At 46.4% G+C, this 20,806-nt stretch overlaps 1 protein-coding gene across 1 annotated transcript in view; it reads right to left on the bottom strand.

The window, feature by feature from the left end:
* Positions 1 to 1,953: 1,953 nt before the first annotated feature.
* PAFAH1B1 (platelet activating factor acetylhydrolase 1b regulatory subunit 1) overlaps positions 1,954 to 20,806 on the bottom strand; it is a 121,762-nt gene continuing 102,909 nt past the window's right edge. The window contains exons 7-10 of the mRNA XM_060259480.1: positions 10,132 to 10,360; positions 7,700 to 7,801; positions 6,363 to 6,519; positions 1,954 to 5,430 (exon numbers count right to left, since the gene is read on the bottom strand). Of these exons, the coding sequence (XP_060115463.1) occupies positions 5,357 to 5,430; positions 6,363 to 6,519; positions 7,700 to 7,801; positions 10,132 to 10,360 (562 nt within the window). The 3' untranslated portion in view covers positions 1,954 to 5,356. The remainder of the gene's footprint in view (positions 5,431 to 6,362; positions 6,520 to 7,699; positions 7,802 to 10,131; positions 10,361 to 20,806) is intronic.

Below are 20,806 nucleotides of genomic sequence, written 5' to 3'. Positions count from 1 at the left end.
TTTCCCATATTGTTGTTCCAACATGTACCACGACTGCTGACTCCTCCCTAGCACTGTCTAGCAGGCTAGTCACATGATCAGTATGCGGGTTTGCCACCCAGCTGTCTACCTACCTAAAGGTCGACTCTCCAATGACCAAGAAACCCTCTCCCTCCCTAGGGACAGTCCCTTGGTGTGAAAGGATACCTGCTCACCAACTGAAGAAGAGGTCCCTTCTGAGGGCACATTCCCTTATCCTCAGCACAGTGCCCTGTTGCCTCTTGACCCTCATGCTACCTGACAGCATTGGGGCTGCTATTTTCAGAGTGGGACACATCTAACAAGTCCCTGAGACTTCTCCAAGTGCCTAACTAACTCTTTGCTTCTCCAGGTCAGTCACCTCAAGGGTGCAAACTCATTCCTTGAGAACCAAGAGCTCCTTGTACTGAGCACACATCCAAGACTTCTGTTCAGTTGGCGGATAGTTGTACAATGCAAAGCACTGGATAGTCCCCAACCCCCCTGCTGGCATTCTGCCTTCATAATTGCTTTTTTAATTTTTAAAAATATATACAATCCCCCTTTTAATACAATCCCAAGTGTTTATGTGACTCTCCTTGCAGAAAGTCTACTTACCTTTTTGGGAACATAAGGAGACTAGGGCCCTGGCTTCCTGGTCCTCCCTGGGCTTCTTTCAGAGCCCCTAGGCTAAGAGACAGGCCAAGAGTCTTTTAGCTCTCGCCCTTCAGCTTGCACCTCTGGCAAGGTGCAGCCTTACAAATGCAAATAGGGTGGGGCCAGCAGTCAGCCTCAGACAACACAGACACTTCCAATAAGCAATAATCACCTGATGCAATCAGCTCCAGTCCAGTCAAAGCAGACAAACAAGAAGAGCAGTTCCTCTCTCCCTACCAAACATACACATCCTCAGACTCTCTCCGTCCACACAGTAGTGCTCAGCTGATTTTCCTCTGCAGTAAGAAAAGGCAAACACTCACCCTTCAGCAACACCCTTTCCCGCTCTCTCTGAGCCCAACTGACAATGGGTAAGGACACTGTAGGAACAGTTATAGCCTAAAAAAAAAAAGTGGGAAACGGCAGCCCTGAAAATCCACCTTCATGGTTGGTTCTATTTTGCCATCTTGCCTGCTATTGGCAGAACAAATTGGAACTACAAGGAGAGCATGTGGCTCAATAGTACACAGAATGACCAAGGGTTAATTTCCCACTCCAGAATCTCTCGCAGCAACTGTTAGGCAAGGCCCTTTTCAGTCTGAGGCTCTGGAAAACTGCTGCCAGAGAAGACAATACAGACCCAAGATGGAAGACCAGTCTGATCTGGCATAGGTAGCACCACAGATTCACATCAGCCCAGCAGGGAGTAGGTGTAGCTGTGTCATAAAGCACCTGCTGCTCAGCATGGAGACTGCTTCCTGTTTGATCTCCACCAGCCCATTAAAAGGATGGCAGGGAGTGAGAGGCTGGAAAGGCTTCTGCTTGGGATATCTGGAGGAAATGCCCCACTATTAAAGTTTTAAGCTTGACACACATTGGCAAGAGAAGAAAAATGGGTCCTAAATCTGTTATTCAGCCCACAGTGCCCAATTACAAGTTTTGGTCCTTTTGTTCTCAGGGAGGCAGGTTTTAGGAATTCTCTTTTGCCACAGAAACCTTGGAGAGCCCCTGCTGCAGGCACTTGAAGCCCAGGTATACAAAAGAAAAGGCCCCCAACCTACAACCTATTTGACAAATGCCAAGGTAGCAGAATGCTGTCAAGGGAATGGTCCCCCATTCACCACAGCTGTTAGCAAGTGAGAATGTATCTTTATCAACTGGTACTACTGAAGTCTCACACCTCCTTCCCTTGCTAGAACCCAAGAGATGCAATCTGAGTCTCATACAATCACAAAGTGAAAAATAAAATATGAAGAACGCTTAAAGACCTGTGCTGGGCCCCAAAAAAGAGAAACACAATTAGTTTTATATGCATTTAATAGTTTTACCAATTGGTACAATAAGATTTGTTTTAATATGCAGAAAACATGAATAAATTTTGTTTTACACAGTCCGAGAGCAACGAATCTTACTGTAAAACACAGAGCAGTATTATATACATTCCTTTACTGATTTTTTTTAAATTTGTGTCAATATCTTCAGTTAACTCCTAATCTGAGGGAACAAGAGTGGGGGGAAAACTTCTCCAATGGCAATCTCTATGTCTTCCTTATGGGGGAGAAAGAAGCAAGACAGCTTGTGTTCATGTCGGTGTCTCCCTCTAAAGAAAGTGGAAGAGCTCGCTAACTCTTGAGAACAAATTTTGGAAAGCTGGAAGGAATAATGCTCAGGACAAGAAAAAACAATTACTTTACAGGGACACCAGTGGAAAGAGAATAAAAAGGCCAGTTGACATCTTGATTCAACACCCCCCCCCTCCCAATCCTCCCAAGCCAGTTTCCCATTTTATACACATCATTTTGCTACTAAGACAAGTTCGGCATTAGACAGTCCACTGGATCGAGAATACAGATTTATTAAGAGTACTTTATTTTTTCTTTAATTCAAATTCCAAAACAGTCTCAGGATTATCAAGCCACTACTAGTCATGAAACCAAGACCCAACATTTTCCTTTCAAATAGCTTTCATGAGTTTGGAGACAGAAACTGGGTAAGGAGGGAAGAGAAGGAATCAGTGGGGAAGGAGAGAGATGATGCAGGAGGCAATTCAATTAACACAGAAACTGAAGGAGCCAACAGGAGGAGTAGCGAGAGGCTGACAGATGCTGGGGGGCGGGGCTTGGTGAGGCAATAGCCAAAGCTTTCAAAATGCTACAGTGCTCTTTGACAACTTGCTAGCAACTATTTTTTTTAAATTAGTGCCCTGGGCACATCATTGGTCACACCACACACAAAAGCAGGACGGCTTATATATATAATTTTTTTTTTGCTCAACAACAAAAAAAATTGTAAAGTGCAAGATGCGCTGAGACATCAGTTTTCAGATTGTATCCAAACCACAAAGAACTCTGCACTTTAAAAAAAAAACAAGCGTGAAAGAATGAACTATGCATCTAAGACTTTTCCTGGGCAAGTGTCAATTCATGTGGTACTGGAATGTCTGTGGGTCTGTCTGCAGCCTCTTTTCAAGGGAGTGGTTGAGGAATCTGATGCTTTTTCTGTTGTTGTTTTTTTAATGGCAAAAAAGCACTTCCAGCTATGAACCATTGGATGCCTTCCAACAACAATTCCTTTTATGAATTAAACCAAGTAAGCATTTGGACTCGATACAGAAAAGGCACAGGACTGGACAGCCAAAAAAGCCTTTGGGGGGAAATACAGACACACAGAGGGGAATGGGAGCCTTTAGGAAATGGCTCCACAGCTGACCTCTGACCCATTCAGCTTTCCCCTTTCATTTTAAGAACTAGGGCAGCAACTGCTGATCCAGTTCAGAACCGTCCCTAAATATCTGCTGTGTGTTGTAGGAGGCTAAACAACTGTGTCATTTGTAGGTTGGCCAATGAAGAGAGTGCTCCCTGCCAAACCAGGAAAGAGGCAACAAAAGACATTCTGAACTTAAAAAGAAAAAAGAAAAGTGTGAAGGTAGAAACACAGCAGAAAACTCCTCTGCTAAACACAGAACCTTTACTCCCTCTAGTTTTGGAAATATACATGGTTTACCTGAACCCTTAAAAATAACTAGAATTGCTATGTCTTGACTACAATTAACAGAAACTGTTAACCCTGTACCCACTACAGATCCACAAATTTTTGAGAGGAAAGGGGAGAAGGCAGATTAGCCATTTCTAGTCAAACTGTTTAAAAACAAGAGCAAGACCTCAAATGTGTAAGACTCCATTGGAACATGGCTGACCAAGAAGCATGGCTTTCTGCTACCCTCTGCACACACATCCATGCTCCCCTCTCTCAGTTTAAACCCTCCAACAAGATGCCAAATCACAAAGCTTTGGGGGTGAATTGCCATTTCTCTTGATGTGCATCCAAACCCACTCAAATTCAAGTGTTACTTTGCTATTACACACTTCTATTTAAAAAGGGACAATTTTTAAAAGTCCCTCAATTGAACAGAGCAAATAAAACAAAAATACCCCCCCCCCCCATGTTAAAATGTCTGGCTGCATACCTCAAAGGGATTCTAAGAGACCTGGTTAAGGACCAGAAATTCTTCATCACCTGCAATGAAATTTGGCCCAAAATGCCCATTAATATGTTTGTGCATTTTCTGGTCTTGAGGGCTCTTCCAACTGAAAAAAGTATTTCCACTCTGAAATGACCATTCTGCAGATTTTTGGGAAATGATGTGCAGAGAACTCTGCTTGCACAGGCCATGCTCTTCTTCATCTTTCCTGCTGGGCTTTCTTTAGAGGGACCTGGATCCTGTGTGCTCCAACTGCCCACAGGGCCTGCTGCTGCTGCTGCTGCAGCAAAGGTGTCTCCATTCCCTGGCATCAAGTTCCAATTTCAACCAGAGAGAATGGGGATCACTTGCACTGACCACTTGGAGGGCCAGGGACACAACCTTTGACATCACTGGCATGACATAACTCCAATAAAGAAGCCACAGCCAAACCCAGCAGTTGTGCCATCAGTCAGAAGGTTGTCTAGTTGCTCAGGTTAAGGGCTGAATTCAAGCAAACACTGACGGCTTCCCTAAAACCTCTTTTGCATGGAAAGTGTTAAGTGCAGCGTTAAAATGCAATAGAACTCCAATGACCAGGTTTTAAAAACAAGATACGTCACATCATACCAAGGTCTTTTCCTATTTTGCAGCATGAAGTCTAACCATTTTTAAATTGTGATAGGAAGCCAATTTTTTTTTTAAAACCTACTGATTTGGCAAATACATAGACAAAAAGAACCCAATTTTAATTAGTTCCATTAATTATGTAAGATTCTAAATTGCAGCCTTTAGTACCCTTAGAGAACACACGTTAAGTGATGCTACAGAGAGGTGTGTGTGTTTCTCCAAGAGCCCACCTTCCCCAGTCCCCCCACATGACAGCTACCACCCGGAAAGAAGAAAAATGGGTGTCAAGATTATTTTGCTCTCATCTCTGTTAAGTGCCCCCAATTCAACCAACCAGCTTCTGCCTTCGCAGGTCTGATGTGACCAATGCCAGCCCATATTCTTAAAGCCTATGGTACTTCTAAACAACGTATGTAAATTTACAGTATACAATTTGGATTCACCATGCATGAATACTTTGTGTGTAACATTTAATAAGCTCAATCTACATCCAGAATAATTTACATGAAAGGACAATATTTATTTTAAACCGAGCTTCAATGGGTAACCATGGTATCCGAGTGCATCCAGAAGGGGAAGGAAGGAAAGGGTGGGGTCAGGTGTGAATTCAAATCAACGGCACTCCCACACTTTCACTGTTTGATCTACGCTGCCAGTGACCACATAGGGTGCTGTCTTGTGGAAATCTAAAAGAAAAAGAGGGGAAGGGGACAGACACATGCACACAGCTTTTGAGTTCAACAATCCTCAGAATTTTTTTAAAAGGCAGGTAAATGCAACCCACTCAACAAAGCAAGATGACAGATAACTATGGAGTTATGGCCCCATCCCCTCAAGGTAATCTTAAACATTTCCCAAATAAGAAATAATCAAAGCTGAATGTTCATAATGGACAGTAATTTAAAAAATAAACCAGTAGCAGCCTGTGATCTCCAACCTTCTGATCTCACCCCAGTACCCAGACTACCACGCCTCCACCAGGGTGAACTATTTTAAAGATCACACCATTGAGCAAAGTCAGTTACTTATTACTGAAATGTCTTTCATTTTGGCTCAAGTTTGAAGCCTTCCATCACCCTAAGAACTCCCCATTTGAGGAAGGGGGAACAGGATTCCTTGGAGGAAGGCTTTCTGGAAGATGGCTCTTCTCTGATGTTGCCTTGCAGCACTAGGTTACAGAGTTGTGCTGAAGGAAGTCTTCATCATGCCTAGAAGGCATTGATGGGCTTCTCCATGAATCTGTGTAACTCCCCATTTAAAGCCATCTCTGCTTGTGGCCATCACTATGTCACTGAACTACATGATGTAATTAGTTGCTCAGTACTGTAGTAGACCTATTGCCCATCAGCATCATTGGGTGCCCCCAAGTTCTAGTATTCTGGGAGAAGGACATTCTCTTTGGACATTTTCTCCAATTCATGTATAATTTTATAAACCTCTTTCACTCCCTCCTTAGCTGCCTTTTTTCATCACAGGAAAGGTGATCACTTGATCATCTTAGTTGCCCTCTTCTGTGCTTTTGCATGGTCACAGAGTGGTATATTTGAGTTAAAGAGCCAGCTCTGGTATAGGAAGTCCCACTTTGAATCCCACTATGCCCTCAGCCATGGATACATACCCAACGAGGTAACAAAGTGTTCGTGCGCATTGAGAGTTTTCATGCATCTTTTGTTCTTGTAGTCCCAGACACGCAAGGTCTTGTCATCAGCACAGCTCAAAATAAATTTCCCCCCAGAATGGAACAGGACACCACGAACCCAGTTATCATGGCCCACCTTCAACAGAGAAGCACCAGGTCATACGCAAGTCTGCAAACACACCCAACCCCAAATGCTTTGTTCTCATTCCAGTTATCATTATGGAACGTGGAGGACCTTGCCTGCCTCAGGAAGGGAAATGAAGCCTCAGCCCAGCATTGCTTGAACTCAGGCGGGGTTTTCTTCTGCTTCTGGACCCCATACAGAGGTAGCCAGAATTCTGAACACATGACTGTAGCAGGTGCCTTTTAGGCAAGTCCTCTATCTGATACTCCCTGCCACCTTGTGGGGTAAGAAGACATTGCCAACACCAGGAAATGAATATGCATGGATTGCTGCTGGGATCTAGGAAGGGGCAAAACCAACTAACTACTGACCCTGCCCAAAAAAGGGGGGGAAGGTTTTTGAAGATGGGCATGTGCCCCTCCCTCCTTGTGGATACCCCACAAGCTCAGAAATGGAACATTAAGGCCCATGTGACATGCGGGGTGAGCTCTCATTTCTTGCTGGTAGGAGCAGTCACACGGAGCTGGCCACAGTTCTTGATCACCTTTCAAGGACTACAAATTAGTACTGACTCCATGTAGCAGTGAACGAGTCTATGAATGCTCTGGAACCTGAGGAGAAAAGAAGTAGGCAATCTGGACCTTGCCTAACCAAGCTCCAGGGAGCTGCCATAATGAAAAGAACCCAAAGCAGTTCCCCTTCCCCATAACCTGAACTTTCCTTTCCTGCTTATGATGAAAAGAAGGCATGACTCATTCCTCTCAGAAGCCCAAGAGTTGTTCTCATCTGTTCTTCCCAGAATGTGTGTGTGTGCAATCATGTCACTTATGGGGACTGTATGGATTAATGACAACCCAACCATCCTGCTGTTAACAGTCTTGCTCAGGTCTTGCAAATGGAGGGCCCTCGTGGCTTCCTTGGTTGAGTCACCTCCCAGCATTTTAAATTTGCATGCAAGATGGTCACAGCAATGTCTGGGGTATCCTGAAAGTCAAAGCCAGCCAGCCTTCTGATAGGAGAACAATATATTTATTCCCTCCTCCCCATTAATACATCTACTGATTCCATTTAGCTGCAATAACAGTTTGAGATCATCCAGTCAAGGTGCCCACTCTATTTCCAGATAAGGATGCTGAACAGGATTGCAGTGCTGACAGAGACAAACCGTTAAGTGTGCTCACACTGAACTTACAAGTGTCATAAGGCACATGCCAGTGCTAATGTCCCACATCTTAATGGTCTTGTCTCTAGATCCAGAGAGTAGGAAAGGCCCGGGCTTACCACTCTTCTTAGTCTGCAAAATGAGACAAAATTGACACGTAAGCAGCACATAGCTGATGGACCAAAGGTCTGATTCAGTATAAGGCAGCTTCATATGTTCACAGCCAACTCTCATGTAATCAGAGTTCATTCATGCACAAACACAAGGGCCCTAAGGCACCCTCAGAACAAGATCTCCTTAGCTTCTTAGCGTCAAGGAGGGCAAGAGAAAAATGACTCAAAAGGCTTACAAATAGGCGCCACTGACATTTGTTTGGAAGGATTTTCCCAGTGAGTCAGCATGGCTGCTGTGGAATGAACCCCAGAGCTAGAGGTAAATGCTGTAAAAGCTGCCAAAACTTTTCCCATGTGAGCTCCTGTGTACCACCCTCAATTGTAGGCATGGCCTCAGCAACAGCTCCATTCCTCTTTAGTGAAATGGGAGTGCTGCCAGCAGGCCCAAAGCTCTTCGCCCACCCAGGAGGGGTAAATAAATGGAGTCCTGATGCCCTAGCCCAATCGTACCTAATGCCATTTCTTGTTTGGATTCCCATTAATACAGAAGTAATTTCTTCTGTCTCTGCACAGGGAAACCACCTTCCTCTCCTGTCACAGCCTGCCCCACTTTGTATCCCCCCCCTGCCCGAGGCCCCTTTTTGTGTCCTCCATTCCCCCCACCCCCCAACTGCATCTTGAAAATCTAGAGAATTCAAGGATTAGAGATCCCCAAGTGCTCAAGAGACACCCCAGCTGCTTGTTCCACACTCCAGAGAAAAGAGCTCAGGGCAGTCACCACCATATCATCTGCTGCTGCTATCAGAATCCCAAGACTAGAACAAATCACACCAAAGAGTCTGCGATGACTGCAGCTGGAACTGACGCACATGCTCTCTTCTAGGGGCATGGAACTCTTCACCAGGAAACCCAGTGGTGGAAAAGAGGGGAGGGCTCAGCACCCACCACAGAACAGGCTCCAACATGTCCTGTTTCAGGGGGAAGGGGAGAGGGAGTCAGCTCACAGGAAAGTGGCCTCAAGCACACCTCCAGAAGATTGCTCAAGCCAGGTGAATGTTGTCCAGTTCAGAGCTCAATATCAGCACACCCAGCCTGCCCCTTCCCTTGCAGTTTCAAAACAGGTATGCGGTGTGTCTTCCATGACAAGCAAGAACAGCAGCATGCACGCTGAAGTTTCGTGTTGTTACGGCGGACACTTTAGTTCACACCACCTGCCTCTCAACAAACTGTAAAACAGATAACCTTGAACACAGCTCGGGAGGTATGCAAGGGAATCCCTCCCTCCAGGCCAAGTTTGCTAACATGACTACTCCCTCCCATTTTCTTTCCTCTACTTTCCATCTAAACCTCTCCTGAAAGCATTTCCAGAACCTCTCCAGAGAACTCCCACACCCACCTGTTCAGCTCTGATGGGATTACAGAGAGAAGTCCAGCAGCAATAACAACAACAGTTCATGTAGATTGTGCTTTCAACTGTCCAGGCTCTTTATAGACAGCATCTGTGTAAGATAGGCTATTTTCCTTATACTGCAAATACGGGGGTGGGTGAGCCTAGGAGACAGAGGCTTGTCTGAAGCCACCTTGTCACTTTGAACTGGGGAACACTCTGGAGCACAGCTCGTTCTTTATGCAGGAAAGGAAATCACAGGGAAATCACTGCCAGACTGTAAGACCCAGGTGGAGCTGGTCCTGGCCACAGCCAGGGATGCAAGACTACAGCCTCTGGGATCTTGGCCCTTTGCCTGAGGCTTGGACTGACTAACCCAGCAGTGGTCACAAAACCAGGATGCTCCTATGGACCTTCCCACCACCACCAGTTCTCCCTCTAAGCTGAGTTAATGTGAGCTAGCTCACAGTTTTTTAACCTCTGGCTCACATGTTTTTGTCTTAACTCAGGAGGGATAGCCCCAGAGCAAACTAACTTATGCAGTAGCCAAATTGTTCTCTTACAAGTTTAATGCCAGTAGCTCATGAAGTAGAATTATCGCTCACAAGACTCCACAGCTTAGAGGGAGCATTGCCCACCACCAACACTTTCTTTACACTGGTATTTTGTTTAAATTTTATTTTTTGTGAAATGATTTTTGTGAGATGAGGACAGAAAAGTGGTGTTCAAAATATACCAACACAAAGAAATTCTAGCCATCATGTGGTATCAGCTTCATGGGTGAAGAGGGAAGTAAGGCAGCTGTGGATGGAGCTAGCATGTGGTGAAAATTCTAGACAGCCATCAGATGAATCTACATGCTCAAGCAAGCTGCCCCCTTCCTCAGCACCCCGCCCTGCAGTACATGTAAGAGTAGTGTTGGAGGAAAGAAGGAAGAAAAAGAGGAGACAACAGCCCCTTACCTCAGATCCTGTAGCTTCTGATATGGTGGAATAAGAGCTCTCAGGAGCCCAAGAAATGCATTCTACCACATGCTCATGTTCTCTGAGTTCAGCTTTGCATTCCTTTGTTGCTACCACCCAAACACGCACCGTCTGATCATTAGAACAACTTGCAATCAATGTGCCATCCTGGTTAGGTCGCACCATACGGACCCATTCTCTATGCCCTGTGAAAGTCTTCACACAATAACTGTTTTGCAAAAAAAAAAGGGGGGGAGGGGGAGGAGATTAAAGACACTGCTGTCAGCACACTGCTACACAAGCTGTGGACAGATTTCAGTGGCATTAATAACATTAAGCTTATAAAGGGTCTCAGGGTAATAAGGAAGTCTTAATGAGAATAGGGAAGTCCAGCATCTGTTCAGAAGGAAACAGAAGCTAATATAATTCAAGAGGCTCAGCAGAAACAGGAGGACAAAACATAGTTGCACTCACCTGTAACAGATGTTAGATGCATGCACAGGCTAGCCATGAGGAGATGTTTACAAATTTCTAGAGCTCTAGATGTGGAGAGTGCTCCCACTCCCCTCCAGAGACGGCTGTTTCTGCCCAAAACAGCACATGATCACAAGCAGTCTCCTCCTCTATATTCCTATCGCCACTGTAGATACTTGGAACTACACTAAGCAGCCCACAGGAGGGAAAGGAGGGAGGGATGTGTGCCTGCACAGAAGCCCACTCAATGAACACCAGTTACAGGTAAGTGCAACCTTGTTTCCATCTTTGTGGCTTCTGTGCAATCCCACATGGGAGAATAGCAAGCTGACTTACTGAAGGGGGGGGGGGGGGTGCTGTTCAATGGAATGGTGACTGCAACACTGCTCTTCCCACAGAAACTTCCCTCCTGGAGTCTACATCAATCACATCATGCTTCGAGAATGTGGAAGACTTGTGTCCTGGTTGAGTGTGCCTTGAGTGGAAGAGGGCTGGACTCTATATGTCATTCTGATGGCTGAAACCACCCACCTAGGTATTGACTGAGGTGTGGGCACCCTTCCCTTATTGTGTCCCAAAAAACAAAGAAAGATGAAGAAACCTTTGGTATGCTCCAAATAAAACAAAAGACACTTCCTAACTTCCTGGGTATGCAGAGCCTGTTTGTAGGGGACAACAGTGAGGAGGAAAACACCAGAGAAAATACAATTTCCTGGGTTAACATGGAATTTACCTTACAAGCCAACATGACCACAACTAGAAACATCATTTTGTACAACACCAGAGCGGTCATCCATCACCAAAGGTTCAAACAGCTTCCTCATCAGGGCTGATAGCAGTAAACACAAACTTCATTGTGGGGGTGGAGTAATGGCAGGAGGGAAGAGATTGAAAAGCCCTTTAATGAACCTATTGTATTGGGAGGGCAAACAGCACAGCCATCCACCTTACTGTGATTGGCAGAGATAGCAGCTAGGTATGTTTTAATGGAAGAAACTGATAATTTCCTGTTCCTCAGCATCAACAGGAAATCAAACACTGCTGGGCAGGAGTAAGGGTCTACATAGGAGTATCAAGCTGGCCCGCCCAGGGCTTTAATCAGGCCCATGGGCTCTTTTCTCCCCCCCCCCCACATCCTGTCCTTGCCCTTTGAAGCTCCAAGGCTGCCAAAGTTCTCAGCTCCTTCTGCCTTGTCTTTGCCTGATTCAGCAGGAGGAGGAGCAGTTTGGATTTATACCCTGCCCTTCACTCAAGAGTCTCAGAGTACCTTACAATCTTTTCCCTTCCCCTCCCCACAACAGACACCCTGTGGGGCTCAGAGAGCTCTCAAGAACTGCTCTTGAGCAGAACAGCTCTCAGAGAGTTATGACTGACCCAAGGTCATTCCAGCAGCTGCATGTAGAGGAGTGGGGAATCAAACCCAGATAAGAGTCCATGCACTTAACTACACCAAACTGGTTCTTGTGGGCTTGCAAAGAAAATGCAGAATAGATTTCCCATTAAGGTCTCTGCACCCAGATCTGTCTGGGCCTAGAGACCTTAATAAGAGAGCTCTCCAAGAAGAAGAGGAAGAAAAAGAAGATGACTGCAGATTTATACCCCATCTTTCTCTCTGGATCAGAGACCCAGAGCAGCTTACGATCTTTTCCCCCCACAAGACACCCTGTGAGGTGGGTGGGACTGAGAGGGCTCTCACAGCAGCTGCCCTTTCAAGGACAACTCCTGCGATAATTGTGGCTGACCCAAGGCCATTCCAGCAGCTGCAAGTGGAGGAGTAGGAAATCAAACCTGGTTCTCCCAGATAAGAGTCCGCGCACTAAACTGGCTCTCTGAACAGTTCTCAAGAGAGTTATGACTGACCCAAGGTCATTCGAGCAGCTGCATGTGGAGGAGTGGGGAATCAAACCCATTCTGCATTTTCCTTGCAACTTTGTTTCTGCTGCAATGTATTTCAATAGAGTGGAGCTCAAGTAATTTCACCTTCCAGCATTTGTATGGCCAGTTTGCTTGCTGGAGTTGGCTCCTTGCAACTAAAGGGTTGATGCTTGAGTCAGCTTGCCTCTGCTGAATGGACCTGGGAACTGGTGCCAAGTGTGTAGCCCATAGCCAAAGAGGGATATGACACTGAATATCCATTGCCGATTGGAGTAGACTTGGGCAGGGGGAGCCCAGCCATTTCAGCTATACTCAGAGCATTTTATTTTAGTTTATATTTTTAGTTTCTGCTGTGATACTTGTGCTTTTTATTTTAAAAATTGCATTGCCAAATCCCACTATTCCTCAACTTTCATATGGCCTGGGACCTGCCTACCTTAGGGACCGTCTCTCCCCACATGTTCCCCAGAGAGTGCTGAGATCGGGGTCCCAAAACCTCCTTACAATCCCTGGGCCAAAGGAGGCCCGTCTGAAAGTGACCAGAGACAGGGCCTTCTCGATTGCAGCTCCCTGTTGGTGGAATCAGCTCCCGGAAGAGGTGAGGGCCCTGCGGAGCCTTGAACAGTTCCGCAGGGCCTGCAAAACAGTCCTCTTCCGGCTGGCATATAATTAATTGCTATCAGAATGCCTGAACACTCCAATCTATAACACCAGATTATTTAATACTGGAATATTGAAGAATTGATTTAAGGAAGGTTAGCATAGTACATATTGTAGTAAGTTTTATGTGTTTTTATGTATTCTATATGTATTTTATATATTTTATTGTATAATTATAATTATTAATCTATCATGAATGTATTTAAATGGATTCTGTTGGTTTTTATGTTGTAAGCCGCCCTGAGCCCACCTCGGTGGGGTAGGGCGGGATATAAATCGAATAAAATAAATAAATAAATAAACAAAATGCTGCAAGTTTTAAGCATGTTTGTATTTTAAGCTAAAAAACACATACAGAATCATAGAGCTGGAAGGGATCTCAAGGGTTATCTAGTCCGCCCCCTGTACAAAACAGGGAACTCACAAATACCTCCCCCAATACACCCCCAGTGACACCTGTGCCACACCCAGAAGATGGCAAAAAAAAAAAAAACCCGTCCAGGATCCCCAGCCAAAGTAGCCTGGATAAAAATTGCTGCCTAACCCCAAAGTGGTGAACAGCATTTCCTGGGGATGTAAGAAAGGACCATGACAACTGATGCAACCCCATCTTGCCCTCCTTTTCTCATGATCTGCCTCAGAGAATCACTATTGCTGTCAGATCCCCATCTAGCTTCTGTTTAACAACCTCTGATAAAGGAGACTCTACCACCCCCAAGGAAGCCCGTTCCAGTGAGGAACCACTCTGTCAAGAAGTTCTCCCTAACTTAGTCAAAAACTCTTCTGATTTAATTTCAACCCGTTGGTTCTGGTCCAACCTTCTGGGGCCACAGAAAACAACTCCGCATCATCCCCTATATGACAGCCCTCAAAGTACTTCAAAGTTGGATATCTCCTCCCCAGGCTAAACATACCCAGGTCCTTCAACCTTTCCTCATAGGACTTGGTCTTTAACTGTGTTTATCTGTATAAAGTTTATATCTCTGCTGCCTGGCATTACATTTTATGACACACATGGCCCAGCCCCACAAAGTCCCATTTATTTCAGATCTGGCACTCATAACAAATGAGTTCAACACCTCTGGTCTAAACTCTGCTTGGATGCCAGAATTAGAATTTTTCCTGTTTTAAGTAGCATGTTTTGCAAATAGGAGGTTTAAGGGCCACTTGCAGAACTTTGATGACTCTGTCTGAACAGGCCCGTTTCAATGGATCAATCATGCCTTTAAATGCAAGGATCACAAGACATGGTGCACCAATGTGCCCCACCAGAGAAGACCAATCTGTCTCCTCTGGGTCAGTCTCCAAAGGACAAGAAACCAAGGTCTTCCCGGCCAAAAGGGAGGAGCTCACAAGAATACTGCATGGTTTCTCTGCCTTTAACTTCTGGATGACTTTGTGCAGGGTAGGGAAAGGGGGAAATGTGCAGAAAAAATTCTCTCACCAATGAATCTGGAAGGCAACCCCCAGCAGGCCCGTAGCCACAGGCACAGCCCCTCTATTAACCCCCCTTCCCCTTGTAGGGCCCCTTTGTTCAGCGCCGTTGAACTTGAACTCCCCACCATCATGCCGCCCGTGTCTCCTCCACCGGCCCACTGCTGCCACCCACCCCTTTCTCTTCCCTTCTCGTTGCCTTCCCCGACCCCCACATGATCACGGCAAGGCCCAGGCGCTGCACGCTGTGATTGTGCAGGGGAGGGGAGTCAAAGGGGAAGGAGGGGTGGGCAGTGGTGGCAAGCTGGCGAAGGAGGCACAGGCTGTGGCGGCAGGTGGGCGGCACACTGGGGGGGGGGGGCGGGGTGCAAAGGGAAGGGAAAGGAGGGGCAGGAGGCAGCAAGCCAGCAAAGGAGGCACAGGTTGCAGTGGGCAGCGTGCGGGGGGGGGGGATGCAAAGGGAAGGGAGGGGTGAGTGGCAGCAGCGGCAGGCCAGCAAAGAAGGCATGGGCAGTGTGCTGCAAGCTGGGAGGGTGCAAAAGGAAGGAGTGGGGGGGCAAAAGGAAGGGAAGGAGTGTTCAGCAGAGGCTGGCGGGTGGGCGGAGGAGGCAGGGAAACTTGTGGAGTTTGCATGAAGGGCTCCTCAAGAGGAACCCTCTGTGCAAACGGGGCCATCTGGCCCTGCCCCCCTCAATTTCTTACCTCAGGGGCCCCTCCACCCAAAATTTTCTGGCTACGGGCCTGACTCCCAGGGACTGAGCAGCCCACGCCACTCTTGAACAGAATCAAGAGCATATGGTATTTGACGGGGCTGCAAACAAATCCAACCCTGAAACACTGGATGTAGATAATCTGGGTTGAGTGCCTATTCATGGTCTGGACTCAGTTGCCTGCTTAAATGATCTGCCCTGGTGTTCTGAACACTGGCCACACAAACGGTTTGGAGGGAGGTCTCTGCACAGAAGGCAAGGGTTCCATGCCCCATTGCTTGTGGCAGCTGTTGTCTGTTGCCATGAAGATCCTCTTTCCTTACAGAAGCACTGAAAAACATTTTAGGGCAAACCTACTTGGCTCTACTCTCAAGCAAATTAATATGCTTGGAAGATTCCCCTAAGGGCCATAACCCAAACACTGAGAATTCACCACAGTGAGTGCCCCAGCCTGACAGCAAGGCATCTGTAAAGATTTGGATGCTGAAGTCTTGGGGCCTAAAGCCTACATCTTTAGCTAGGTTGGCTTCATCAGACCACAACAACAAAGACCTAGTAACTCTTCTAGGGATGGAAAGTTTTCATGACTGGGAATCTTCATTGACCCTAAACACAATTCTGGAGAGCTCTCATCATGAGCCTGGCAAGAGGCATCGTGAAGGTGGACACAGCCCTCAGACCTAACAGTGACTGCACGCACACCACTCCCTGAAAACAGTTCAATGAAAAACTCTTCACCAGCCCTGATCTTGACATCTGGTAAAAAGGCTTCTCCGAGTCCGGGGCAGCCCCGATGTAATCAACCCACAGCGAGGGGGTGGGACTTCTCCAGATTAGCTCCCAGACTGACAATACACTAGAAAAGATGGGTGGGACTTCTCCAGATTAACAAGGAGTCCCAGTTCTGAAAGGTCTGGAGGACAGTGCTGCAGGATGACTGGAGACTGGTCTCAGAATTGGCCACAATAAGCCAATCATTGAGAAAGGGGCAGACTATGTGCCCCCTCAATCTAAGGTAAGAAACCACTGGAACACCCTTGGAGCACTGGTCAGGCCAAAGGGACACAATACTCGTAACAGGAGGCTCTACACTGGAATCTTAAGAACTTTCTGCAGACCTTGTGGATAGAGAAATGCTGGAACCTGGTTTGGAAATTCAAGTACCTTGTCGTCAGAGGAAGGTGGGTAGCTATAAATCCCTCCAGAGGGCAAAGTGATCTTGGGATGATCAGGACTGTGCAGAAGTTTCGACTGGAACACAGAACAGCTCCCGGTTGCTGACTGGTATCGAGGCGGTGGTCAGCCTCAAATAGAAGGTGGTCAATGGCTGGCTGAGAGGTGTTTTCTCTTTTTCTTCACCAGTGGTTCCAAAGTGGTCCTCAGAACCTAGAAGGATTTCAGAACCTTCTTGCCAGTCAGATCTGATGAAGTCAATTTAGCACTGACACTACTGCAGGTGTTCAGGCCGGTTCCTCAACTGAAGAAGAGTGCTTCTGGGGTTTAAAGAGCCTGAGCCCCCAGCATCTTCTCCCATAAAGCAGCCTTCAGTTAGGAGGTTCTGTTGTGCCGGGCCTTGGGAGTAAACTGGCAGGAAATTCTACACACCCCTCAATTTTGTGCTCTTCCCTCAAATAAGTTAAGCATGCAGCATGCTCATCCAACTGAGTGATTTTTGAGCCACAGTTGGCACATTTTTGAGCCATAAAGGAACAAAAAAACCCTCACAGTAAAGATGCCAGTAGATTCTCTCTTCCTGGCAGCAAAGAAAAGACTTGAGGAGGAGACTGGTCCCTCAATCACATGTTAAATGGACGTCTCCAGAGGGAAGGGAAGTGCTTTCCATAGCTAGAGTTTATATTCCCCCACCCACAACTAGTATAATGGTTCAAAGAAGGGCCCACCTGAGGGAAATTGTTGCAGCATGCATGCCCAATTTCCAGGAATTCCTCTAGTATTAATGGTGGGTGATTTCAAGGTTGACTCAGCCTTCCAAGGTCAGTAAAATGAGTATCCAGCTTGCTGGGGTGAAAGTGTAGATGACTGGGGAAGGCAATAGCAAACCAACCCTTTAAAAACTCTGCAATGAAAATGTCGTGATGCAATGTCATCCCAGAGTTGGAAACGACTGGTGCTTGCACAGGGAACTACCTTTACCTTTTTAGAATACTGAAAAGGTGTATTCAATAGCAGCATAATAATTTTAAAAGTAACAGTGCAATATCAGTTCGACAGGTGATGGAACGGAAGAAAATGTACAGAGAACTAGTTAAAATGAGATACGATAGAGAGCTGATTAAGATGAGGAGACAGATGAGTACAGAATGAGAATTCTCATTTCAACTGTTAACAGCAATGATAATTCGGCCTTCAGGATTTTAAACTACCATGCTTTATTGCCCCCTTGGCCTGGGAAAACCATTTCAAGAGACCATTTTCCGATTCTAATGCACTTAGATCAACTTTGAATATTATTTCTCTTGATTTAACAGTACCTTGGCCTGAGGTATCAATCAAGGAAATTATTAAGGGATTAAAATTAGGAAAGCCCCTGGCTCTGATCTAATTCCCAATGAGTTATCTACTATGGTGGAACACAATCTTTGCCCCAGTTTTTATCCAAATTAATTAATTCCAGTGGGCAAATTCCTGATTCATGGAGACATTTGATTATTGTCCCAATATTTAAAAAGGGGTCTAGGCTAGGGGTGTGCATTCAGTTTGGCCGAACCGAATCAACCACCGAATCACCCCTGATTTGGCTGTATATGGAATCGCATACAGCTGAATCCAATTGGGGCCCATTATGCAGGAGCCGAGTATGGCTCCCCGTATACTTCCGTATAGATATTCGGAAGTATACGGAAATCCATGGAAAAGGCGGGAAAGGGGCTTCTGCAGCCTCAGGGGAGCTGCTTGCCTCCTTTCCCGCCTTTGGTAGCCTTTTCCCACCTCTCTCATAGCCTCCCTGGGATCGGGGGGGGGGGAGGGGGAAGAGGATACCCAGCAGCCATTCCAAAGCATGCATTTGCAAAATGCATTGCAAATGCATGCTTTGCAGGGCTGTTGTGTAGCTGATCCCCCAGCCATCAACAACATTGTTGTTCTTTTGATCTTTTGCTTACTTGGGTATCCAAGTAAGCATTGTTGTCTGGCCAATCACAGAGCAGTGCTATTTTTTGAAACTGCTCTCTGTAGGGCCAGAGAACCTTTTTAAGGAGTCTGCCTGGCTGGACTCCTCCATTGCTGCTGTGTTGGTGTGAGAGAGAGATTGTGCTGTGCTGGCCCTTGGCCTCAGCTGCTGCTACTCTCTCTCAGCCTTACCAGACTTGCCTGGAGTAGAGAAGACATCTAAGGTAAGACAGTCTTGGGGTTCTTGTTTTTATTTTAGTTGGTAAAAGAACTTTTTTAAGACTCAGAGTCCCTTTACTTATCCAGATTTGGGTGGTGGGTAGCTTATTTGGGGTTAGGGGGTTCTGCTGGGGGAGGGGTGGGGTTTTTTGCCAATTTGCCCATTTCTTACTTTAGTGAGAGGACTTTTAAAAGTGCAGTGTCCTTTTACTTTTCCTGATTTGGGTGGCTTGGATTTCTTGGGGTTAGAGTGGTTTTTCGGGGGGGAGAGGGGTTGGTAAAGTTCCTGTATTGTTAAAAGTTAAGTTTTTTTTACTGTTTTAAAAGGATTCTGTGTTTGATTTGTTGCTGCTGTGTTGTGCTGCTGTTGTTCCTTTTCTCTTCTGGTTCTTGGGGGGGGGGGGCTGTTTGGCCTAATTTTCATTGTTTAAAAGGCCACTTTTTTAACAGTTGAGTTTCTTGGCCTTCTCCTGTTGTCCCTTTTCCTGGTTCTGGTTTGGGGGGGGGGGGAAGCTGGCACCTGGGTGAGAGACCCAGAACCAGCAGGCTTGTTGTGCTTGGCCAGCTCTCCCCATGTTGTTTCGAGCAGGGCTGGAGAGCTGGCATCTGTAGATTGTGTGTTCTGTGGCAGGGAAGCTGGCACCTGGGTGAGAGACCCAGAGCCAGCATGCTTGTTGTGCTTGGCCAGCTCTCCCTGCGTTCTTTGGGGCAGGGCTGGAAGAAGAAGATACTGGATTTATATCCCGCCCCCCACTCCGAAGAGTCTCAGAGCGGCTCACAATCTCCTTTACCTTCCTCCCCCACAACAGACACCCTGTGAGGTGGGTGGGGCTGGAGAGGGCTCTCACAGCAGCTGCCCTTTCAAGGACAACCTCTGCCAGAGCTATGGCTGACCCAAGGCCATTCCAGCAGGTGCAAGTGGAGGAGTGGGGAATCAAACCCGGTTCTCCCAGATAAGAGTCCGCACACTTAACCACTACACCAAACTGGCTCTCCACTCCACCAAGCTGGCATCTGGGTTTGCTGCAGCCAGGTCTGCAGAGCAGACCTTGAGCAGATTGTGTTTTGTGTGGCAGGGTTCATAGAGTAGATAGACGTATAAAGTGCATTTGGGTCCTATAGAGATTCTCTGGTGTGAAGTTATGTTTGGCTTTGGGTGCCCCAGGAATTGGACCCCCTGGCCCAGTCTTTTTGTCTTCCCACCCATCAAAGTGAAGGTATTCACTTCCCCCCACACCTGCTCAAGGGGAAACGATCTCTGCCATCTAGGGAGCAGTTGTAATTCTGAGTGATCTCCAGCCCTCACCTAGTGAACCGCTAGTGCCTGGAGAGTAACTGACAAGACATATCGTTCATATTGAGCACAGGTTCCACGAATAATTCCTGCTGATTGTACGTGGCTTTGTGCTGCTTGGGAGAACCAACTGTGCCCTATGAAACTGACCACTGTGTTTGTAAGCACACTGAATGAGCACTGGTTCCAGAATTACTGAATAATTGTCGGAGGAAGGACGACACCAAACACACCCTCTACCGGAAGCGTGTCACTTTCAATTTTTCATATTCTGGAGAAGAATGTCAGCATCCTTCAAGTACTTAGTGTACTGTATATAATTAATTTGTCTGTTAGTGGAGTCTATATCCTTATCAGTGGTTGCACTGTATGTATGTATTTCTATACTATGTCCTTAAAAATTAATTCTATATGAAAACATATATGTATGTAATTGAGTTACTGTGTAGTTCTCTATAAAATTTATTAATAAGCAATTCATTGGAGCTTGCATTCTTCAGAAGTTGTTGCACTGTGCATAATTTTGTATAACACAGTTTCCTCTCGGCTTTCTCACCTGGAAATTGGCAACAGTGGTTCCCCAAGACAAAATGGCTGATTTGAAGGGACGTCTATGGCATTGTACCTGTCTGAGATCCTATCCCTCCTCAAACCCTACCCTCTCCAGGCTCCACCCCTCAAATCGCCAGGAATTTGCCAACCTGGAGTTGGCAACTGCTAAGTCACACTGGCTGCCATGGGGGGATTGCCGCTGAGCAGGCACAAGCCATCAGGCCCCTAGTTACGTCATGCGAGTCAGGTGGCAACAAGCCACCCAGAGGGTGCTACCAGGCCAAGGGTAGCCAACCTCCAGGTGGAGCCTGAAGATCTCCTGGGATCA

This window comes from Heteronotia binoei, chromosome 18 (genome assembly GCF_032191835.1).
Source record: "Heteronotia binoei isolate CCM8104 ecotype False Entrance Well chromosome 18, APGP_CSIRO_Hbin_v1, whole genome shotgun sequence".
NCBI lineage: Eukaryota > Metazoa > Chordata > Lepidosauria > Squamata > Gekkonidae > Heteronotia > Heteronotia binoei.
Note: the sequence above shows the minus strand (reverse complement) of the source record. Positions and strands in the feature narration are given on the sequence as shown.